This window comes from Cylas formicarius, unplaced genomic scaffold (assembly GCF_029955315.1).
Source record: "Cylas formicarius isolate icCylForm1 unplaced genomic scaffold, icCylForm1.1 PGA_scaffold_10__41_contigs__length_53128322, whole genome shotgun sequence".
NCBI lineage: Eukaryota > Metazoa > Arthropoda > Insecta > Coleoptera > Brentidae > Cylas > Cylas formicarius.
The window spans coordinates 40,481,601-40,491,402 of NW_026844214.1; the positions used below are offsets into that span (position 1 = coordinate 40,481,601).

A 9,802-nucleotide genomic window follows, 5' to 3' on the forward strand; every position below is an offset into this window, starting at 1 on the left:
ATTTATCAATTATCTACATAAGATTTTGTATTTCTTTCTTACGAAAATATTATCATTATGTTAAACCTTTAAATTGGAAATGAGTTCAACCTTTCTAATGTGTTTTTAATATAGCAGATCAACCTATCTAATGGACAAATTCAACTTGAAATAGAGCTACCTCAAGTAGGGAATCTTTTCGGAAGATTTATAAAAAGCACACTAGTATGAATTAATATAACAGTTTAATGAAAGAAAATTTTCCTATTCTTAAAATACAGTCCACAAGGCACAGATATAAAAAAGTGACCAATTGATTTTGAATGGGATTATCCAAGAGGGGTCATTAACATACAATGCAACAAGATTATTACCTAAAGTTTCGGAATTTAAATTCAGGTAAAATTGTGGACCGTAATAGAAAATAATATAATACCTACCAGTATTTAATATTCTTTGGTTTGGTATACTACTTAGTTTAAGTTTATTACTAATCATTCTTATTTCGTGTGTAATACAGCGTGTGTCGAATCGTGTGCGAATTATGCAAAATATGTGCAAGTCTAGTGTATCTCAGGAGATGCTCCCGCCCAAATGTAGAAAACACTACTCTACTGAGACTAAGAAAGTTGAACGTGGTGCCAGCAAGCAAGCATCTTTAGAAGAAACGGCCACATTGACGAAAATTCCAGCATCAACTGTATGGAAAATTGTGAATAATCCCATTTCAGCGAGGAAAAAAAGAAGCGATGCTGACATTTTCTCGAGTGTAGAGGAAAGTGATCAAGATATAATACGGCGTAAAATTTACCAGTTATACGAGGAACAAAGCGTGCCTACATAAGATATCTTAATTAGGAGGCTTGAAAAAGATGAAACCGGTGTTAAATGTGGCAGAACTACCTTATGGAAGTGTATTCAACACATGGGTTTTAGATTTTTAAAAAAATGACAAAAGGCAAGTTTTAATGGAATCTTTTAGAATTCGTAAATGGCGACTGGAATATCTAGAAAAAAATTAGGATTTACAGAGAGCGACAAAGGCCAATTATTTACTTGGATAAAACCTGATTCGACACTTATGATACCCTGGAAAAGGGTTGGGTTGACTCAACTGATAAGTGTAAAAAAAACGCGCCATCAAATGGAAGTAAAAGAATAACTATTTTGCATGCTGGCTCTAAAGATGGTTTGATTCCAAATGGACTTTCTCTATCTGCGAAAAATATTAAAGATTCTTCTCTGGATTACCATGAAGACACCACCGCTGATTTATTTGAAAGTTGGTTTGAAAACAAACTAGTTCCAAACATTCCTCCTAATAGCGTAATTGTAATGGACAATGTAAGTTATCACAGTAGACAGTTGACTAAAACCCTTTCCTCATGTAACACAAAAGCAACAATCCAAAATCACATGTATAATAACGACATTTATTTTCACGAAGATTATACTAAAAAGCAATTAATTGAGGTTCTACAAAGCTTGAACCTACAAAAGGAATACGTCTGTGATAATTATGCAAAAAATCTAGGGCATACATTTTTAAGGCTTCCACCTTACCACTGTATATTTAATCCCACTGAACATGTTTGGCACCAACTGAAATCTGCCATTCGTCGTAACAATTTTTTCCCCGTGTGAACTCCAATGTCCTCAAACTTATATAAACCAAAGTTTTTAACATCCCTCCACAAAGTTGGGCAAATTCTGTTAAACATATAGAAAAAGCAGAACAATCGTATATCCATATTGCAAATAATATAGAACAAATAATAATTAGAACAGGCGATGATAGCAATAGTGATATATTATGTGAATAATTTTAAGTAATTTAAGTACGTAATAAAAATTATTTGTAATTTTATTTTAGATTTAAACATAAATACACACATAAATAAATAAATATTGTTTAGTATCTTTCCTAATAAAACCCCAAATAATTAAATTCTAAGCTTATTTCATTCTTACAGCTTGCCCGGGTCTTTCCTTAATTCGTATCAGTTAGTCACTTTCTTATATACATGAACAGACTTTACACGTGCTGCAATCCGCTTTACAACAGGTGTGTCTTAAAATAATTGCGAAGTCAAAACCATAAAAGGTTGTAAAAGCGGTATATTGTTTGGTGAACTTTACCATATAAAGATATATAGAGACCCTACCAGTGCTGATAATACAGGAATATTTGAAGCGACGTTTTCAACCAATAAGACCTAGCGACGTTCAACAACCAACGTGGTAGCCGACGGTTCGTCAATTTGCCAGGTTTCGGTTTAAATGTAGCATTTATTATCACAATATATACAGATCTCGTTAAGTGTTCTATAAAGACGAGTTAAGTGCGAAAGAAAATAGCGCAAAGTGCAGGTTAGTGAAATTTTGAGGCATGCGGTGTCGTATTGAATGCTTTTTATAATAAAAAGAGAACTCCACTGCAAGTCCTTTATTTAAACTGTGTCATGAGATTCAGACATAAGCGCGCGAGATACCTTTCTGAGAGTCCCACATTCTAATCTCTCAAGACCGTAGAATAGGAACACCACAGACCACCGAACAAAACCCTGATGCAACATGCGGAAAATATACTTCCCATCTCTTCGAAAAAATCAATACCGCACAGGGCGCATCCATTTGTGCCTATCTACAAGTTTAAAATATGCACGAACTTGACTGTGACAGACTTTATTATCCTCACCCATTTTCGTTGAAAATGTTAAAATTGAGATGTTTTCCCTCTCCAGGCGGATCCGCTTGAGCAATTCTCCAAATATTTACTTGCCGTCTCGGTTTTGTTAGCGAAGACGTGTATATTGCAGCGGAACAGCGGACAAAACGCGTTATGTAATTTTTACACACACAAAAAATTGCGAAACGTTCTAACAATATAATCGGTTACACGATTTTCGTGTTGACAAAAAAATGGCATTTTCGTGTTTCACGCTTTCTCGTAAACCGACAACGGATTTGCTTCTTTCGACGAATATTTCGAGGATTGCAACAGCCGAGACGTTCCCCATTTTTAAAAATTTGATTTTGATCAAAATATACGAGAACGATTCCGATCTCCTCCTCCGGTGCGTAATTTCATTTTCTCTACTCAGACGTGACACAAAAAATTGTGGCCTGACTAAGTCGCGAGAGGAGCGGTCCAAAAACATGACAATGCCCTCCGCTTTCTTTTTCGGTTGAAGTGTCGCTTTTCTGTTTGATTTGCGTCATGAGCATTTCTATATTGCTATTTTCATCCCACGGCAACGTCCAAAGCAATACACCGGTTTCATTAACGAGACGGCATATACATATAATGACGATTGCTTCTTGCGAATATTTTCACTTTCATTGATTAAATGTCCCACTGGCCTAGATTGGACAGACACAATCCGAATACCCCGAAACGAAATTCCTATTTAGAAATGGCTTTGTATAAATATTCGAAATTGGTCCAGAATTATTTATCGTTTAAGGAATATTTGAATGTTATTGGCGATTTAGCAAAACATGTTAAGCTACGTCGTTATTTTCATACGAGTTTCATGTTTGGTATATGATATTGCTTGAAAAATAGTTCGTTTGGTATCGCCCACGATTCAGTGCCTTTATGGATTCATCCGATTCTTCAACATTAAAGAAAAAGCTTACCGGTTTCCGATCCAAACAGAAAGCTCTGTGTGGTGCATGTCACTCAAGTAACAATAAATAACAATTATCCTAACAATGGTTTTTGATGCAAACATTTTAAACTTTAATCTGACCTAACACACTTTACAACTGCAGCAATATATTTGCAACTTACCGACAAACCAGTTTTACAACTGCAAGCAACGCGATTTATGGATACTCGGCCTTTTACAATATCTAATGGAAACTTAATTTTAATGCGAGTGCTTTTAATTTTGCTAGTTGTTTCTGCAGAAGTCGCAATTAAAATAACATATTTTGGTTGGCTTCCCATATTACAATTTAAATACGATAAAATGGGTTTTATCCTATGATATTTTCTTCCATAATTTTCCACAAACCATACACCACACAAAACTAACAACACAGCCACGCACAATGCTTCATCAGCACTTATATAGGTACAAGTTCCTCAAAGGTTCAAAGATAAAATGTAAACAAACGGCCATCTTTGTTTACTGTCAGGGGCGCCACCATCGGATAATAAATTCGCTAATACCTAACCTATTTTTGCACAGAGTGAAATACAATTAGAATTAGAAGTACGTCTTGCATTTTTTTTTTCAACAATGCGTCAGGTGACAAAAAAAATAGTTTAGTTAGTTCAACAATCTATACTTATTTGTTGGAAGCATAGATGCTGAAAACCCTGCGCTCCATCCTTTGAATAGTTGTATTTTATTTTCTTTTTAAGTATTATTTTGATGCTTGACATAATAAAAATATTATTATTATTATAATTTCGAATTGATCATGGTGTTTCACAAATACCGCCACACTAGTCCGATTTGTTTCCAATTTGTTTTAAATATCTCTTAAGCTCGATAGACACAATACAAAATCTACATATATTTCTGCAACTATTTTTATCAGATAAAAATTGAATTAGGAAATTTCTTAGTGGTAGGTACGATGCATTTTTTTCCAGCAAAAAAGTTGTTTTTTAACTTTAGATACTTAATATTGATTTTTAGCTAAATAGTGCAAAAATGATTCTTCTCGCTCTATAAGGAAAATCCATAATCCCAAATAATTCCCCAAGAAATGAGGATGTTTGTTAGAAGTGCCGAATAAAGTGAAATATATCAATTAGGTATATTAATTTTATATTCCTTGAATCTAATTTTTGTGCAATTCTCGCACATTTATTGGCATTGGATTTTTTTTTAATAACAATTAGGACAACAAACTTCATCTTCATATTGGAACAATTTCCCAAGGTCCTGCAGTTCTTGATCACTTTCTTCACTTAGATTGTTCCTGCTCGATATCTAATATCACATAGTTTTTAAAAAGTGGTACTAAATAGTTTTCTTTGTAAAACTACTTACAATAAAAACATATCTACATTTAAAAGACACGGCTTTTGATGTAGGACTAATAATTTAAACATAACTCTTAAGAATAGGCGAAGTAATCTCATCAGTCAGTTTCGCAAAACATAAATGACGTTTATATAACATGCGAAAGGTGGGGTTCTTATTTATAATCGAATAATAATATGTAACGTATATCATATGTTGATATTTATCTGGTTCGATTGCCTCATCTAGCAAGGTGTAGTCTTCTCTTAACTGTTTGCGGTATTTTTCGCTTTCCCACTTTCTCCCAATGCCGCAGGATCCGCACGACCTTCGAATACCTCTACGGGATTCTCAGCGTTGCCCGATTTCGCTAAACTTTAACAAACCATCCCCATTTTTTCAAAATTTATCGTAAACTTAAAGTAGAATGACAGAACTTTGGGAAAGCCGTTTATTCGGCATTTACACAGGATTTAATTTGATTTTGAAATTTTCGAAAATTCAAACGGACATGGTAATAGTAATATATTAAATTATGTCGCACATGCTTGCAAGCAATTTAAAAATCAGCTGATCTATAGGCTATTTCAGAAAAGTGTAAAATGGGAAATTCCGCCCCGTTCCATTCAACTCCTGACCACTTATATCTTTTGCCTGGGAAACACGTTGACCACGAAAATACTCGAGAAGTATAAAGCAGTATTAAAGAAAGCAGAAGAAAATCTTGACCTAAGCCTTGAAAAAAATGGAAGAGACTAGTAATGGTTCACATTGGAGACGAAAAGGGATTTTTTAAAAATGGTTTACTAAACTTAAGTACTAAAATAAGTATTTTTTATTTATTTTATTTACTGCCAATGGGTAAGTGATGTTCATATTATATATAAAATACAAACATTCACTTAAAATTAAATTTAACAGTTTCGTCGGTATCTACATCCAAACTTAACTCCTTTAATGTTCGCGCCATAATTTAAATTGACAGATGGATGACCAGAGATTGTAACGGAAGGCAGAGAACGGAATGGTGGGTGAATGGAGAGATTTTAGAAAGATGGCGTATAAACAACATCGGTCCAAAATGTATCCGTAATTATTTATTGTGCCTTGGGCCATCTCCACACAGAATAGATCAAAATTTCAATGTGTCGCAGCGCAGAATTTGTTGAGATGTAGGATCTAAAGTTGTCGAATTTTTTTCAGATGAAATATAGTATTTTTCCATTTAAAAAATATGCTAGAGAAATAAATCTGGTTACCAAAATATGTATTTATCTTTAATAGTAATATATTTTTTTGCACAGTACTCTACACAAAATTATTAAAAAATATTAAAAATACATAATCGGGATGATCTGTAAATTACTTTTTCACACCTAATAATAATACCCAAATAATTTCACCAGGCCTACGCCACTCTTTTATATGGCAAAAGTGATACGAAAAGGTTTGCATCGTGGTAATTATTGATAATATTCATATCCTTTGTTAGTCAATTGTAGGAGTTTTCCCATCCGAATGAACAGATAAAACTGACACACATTTGATTTCACGTAAGAAATTAATGAAAAGTTAAAAGTTGGGTAACTTTTTAATGTTAATGTTAATGGTTTAGTGGAGTTAAATAAATGTTCACCTGGATTGGTACTTGCGTGAATCCATCATAAAACGCCGCCGCCGCGAAGGACGGAACCAGGCAACCAGCAATGCAAGAAAGTTGTGGATATTCTAATTTTATTTGCGCGTTCCAAAAAGGATTTTAGTTTTATTTTTGATCGATGTTTCATGGTCAAAAATATACTATTTTTGCATGCTATACATTTTTTGGACAGTATATATAGCACGACAAGTCGAAATATAGTACAATAGTTATAATATAGTACCGTTGGCAACCGTAGCAGAAGCTGAGCCACGTTTTGTTTACACTCAAATCCGGCAACCGCGCGTTTGCCATTAAATTAAGCGAGTAGCGATTTTGTTGAACCCATGACAATATACTGTTTACGTAATCCGTGCGAACGCTGTCGTGGCACTATAAGGTGGCCGATTGCGTATCGATTGCGTTCGTTTGTATGTCATTTGTACGTGTGACGCACAATTTCAAGTCCGATAGGGTCGTACGTTGACCCAGATCGATGCATTTTTGATTAATTACGTCAAGCGCGAAATGGGACGAATGTAAATTCCATTATCTAAATATTCCGCGATAGCGGACTCGTGCTATATTCGATAGGCAAAATGAGATGGCGCCCCCGCGAAAAAATAAAAAACAAACAACGTGGAAAAAATTCGGGCGGCTGCGACGTCCTTGGAAGGTCGTTCTTTCGCTCTCGCGCAGCGGCGGCGCGACCGGTGATGTCGCAACGCGTCGTCGCGCGCCGTTTGCGTTTTTAATTTCGTTTTCGGCGCCCGAAAAATTGACGCAATTCGACCCTGACGGCCGGGCGCGTTGTTTTGATGAAATTTTTGGGGCGGGCCGCGGAGACGGGGTCCCCAATTCCAAAAATCGTTCCGTCGACCTTCTTAAGTATTTCGGTCGATTCGGAGACGCATAAACACATTCTTTGCCTGATTGTTGTTATTGTTTTTTCAGCCCGGAGGCAGACCTGAGGCCGACTTCACCCTCGATTTGCCTCGCTCCGAGTTGCTGTCCAAACGGATGAAAGCGGATAAGAAATGGCGATGCAGATGCCGGCTGCTCACCTCTTTTCTGGGTTTCGTGTTTTTTCTACTGTCTGTGATGGCCGTCAGCTTAATTTTGACCAGGGGGCGACGCATGTTCGGCTCGATGGTCTAAACCGTCATTCAGATTGTCTTTGTAGGTGCTCGAGAATGAGATCCGTCAATATACAGGGTAGCCACGTTTTCAATGGGATTGTATGGGTAACCATTAAATATTAATTGTGGTTAAATGGGATAAAAGTGGAAGCTACCAAAATTTAATGAGGGGAGGCGGACCGAGAAATATTTAAAAAAATAATATTGTTCCTATTTTATTGTCATTGCGTTATTAAATTATTGTTAAGTTAATTTTTGTATTTTTCCTAGACGCATATTTTTTTAGCGATCAAAGTAAACTATATTATAAGAGTATGCGAAAATCAATTTGAAAACATAATAAAGTAATTAACAAAGATTAATTGATATACTATAGCAATTTGTGACATAGGCGCTATAAAATATTGCCATAACTCTAAGGAAAAATATAACGTGTGTCGTACATTTGAAAAAGTTGCTATAAGCTCTTATTAAAATACATGTAAAAATAGACATGGTTTTTTCTTAGGAAAATTTTAATTTTATATCAGTGGCCCGCAAACGGAACATCCAGTATAAAAACTTCTGACATTTTGCTTAAGGATCGTTTTTTTTTTAATTAACTTATTCTGAAAAATAAATATAATTCGTATGAAGAGTTTTCGAAAATTTTCTATCTCAATACAAAAAAAACTTATTTGCTCCAGTAACTATTAAATTAGTTCCGTTTCATATGAAGAATTTAAAATACGCTATTTAAAATTTGTTGACACTAGTATTTTTACACCTTGTAGACAAAACAAGTGAATTCCAAAGAAATTCATTTTGAACCCCCTACAACTTCTATATTACTGTTTTATTTGTAGAAAATTGGAGATAAAGGTGCCAGAAACGACATACTAAAAGTCAAAGAATTTGTTTTTTTCTTAATATTTCTTAGTTTATCTCTGATAACTGAATTTTGCGTGTAGTACATAAAAATATAAATACACAACTTTTATCACAACATATATTTAATCAACCCTGTGTCTTTAATGGTTTAAAAATTACCCCCTAAAGTCCTACTGAAAAAGTGGTCACCATATATGCCATTCTCTTGTGATTCGAAGGTTATAAGGCGATTTCTGGCGACGTAAATTGTACATAGTTAGTTAAGATGGCTACCGACACCACAAACTTTCGTGAAATCTAAGGTTTGATTGATAATTAACCGATACAAATAACAGTTATAAAAGGAAAACAAGTGCAAATTAGACTTTTCTATTTTGAATTAGGTATCTTTATTTAAAAAATCACGCTCAAAGTTCTAGTTCAAATTTAAGCTGGTGGAGTAAAGATAATTTGCATTAATTACATTAAAAATGTTAATGGAGAACAACTCAAAATTTTCGATTTTACGACTTTTAGTTATCCTATAGGAGCGGAAACTTTATTTTAACTTGCTTGAACTTGCTGAACCTCGCCAGAAATCAGCCCGTGGTATTATTATTAGATACTATAGTGTTAAGAAATATTTATTATGTGATGTATGTGGTATATATTAAAAAAAAAACGTCAAACAAGCGATTAATGCTATTACTTGCATCCTCCACAACGCAATCCTTTCATGCTGAACTCAGTTACATCTTTCCGAGACCTCTTTTTTTTCTTTGCCGTTTACATTTTCCATTTTAATATTAAGCAAATTAAATAGTATATTATAGTCTATTATGCAACAAGTTTGTCAAACGTGTTGCATACTATATTTTTTCTACGACCGCTAGTTTTTGGGTACATTTTTGGAAACCAACACGAATATATTCACTGACATGACCGTCAGAATTGACAAAATTCAAGCCGTGCGGTAAAATCTCCGAAAATATCCGGTTACTCCCAAACCCGTGAGGTAATATCCCGGAAATTTTTGAGGTGACCCGAACCCGTGGGACAAGAAACTCACATAGTAAAGTGACGCTCCCGCGCGCTAGGTCGGTGAATAATTAAATGATCAAACGAACTTACCTAAAGGAAGTTCGATCATAATTATATTAAGCCTAGTTCGAAAGATTACACATACTAGGACCTCCAGCCGGTGAGGTCAC

The 9,802-nt window shown here is 34.7% G+C and overlaps 1 protein-coding gene across 2 annotated transcripts in view; it reads left to right on the top strand.

Moving 5' to 3' along the window:
- The window catches only part of LOC132708140 (uncharacterized), a 48,012-nt gene extending 38,733 nt beyond the window's left edge, over positions 1-9,279 (top strand). For both annotated transcript variants that reach the window (XM_060680275.1, XM_060680276.1), the window contains one exon: positions 7,558-9,279. In XM_060680275.1, coding sequence (XP_060536258.1) covers positions 7,558-7,761 — 204 coding nt within the window. In that variant the 3' untranslated portion in view covers positions 7,762-9,279. The remainder of the gene's footprint in view (positions 1-7,557) is intronic.
- Positions 9,280-9,802: the final 523 nt, after the last annotated feature.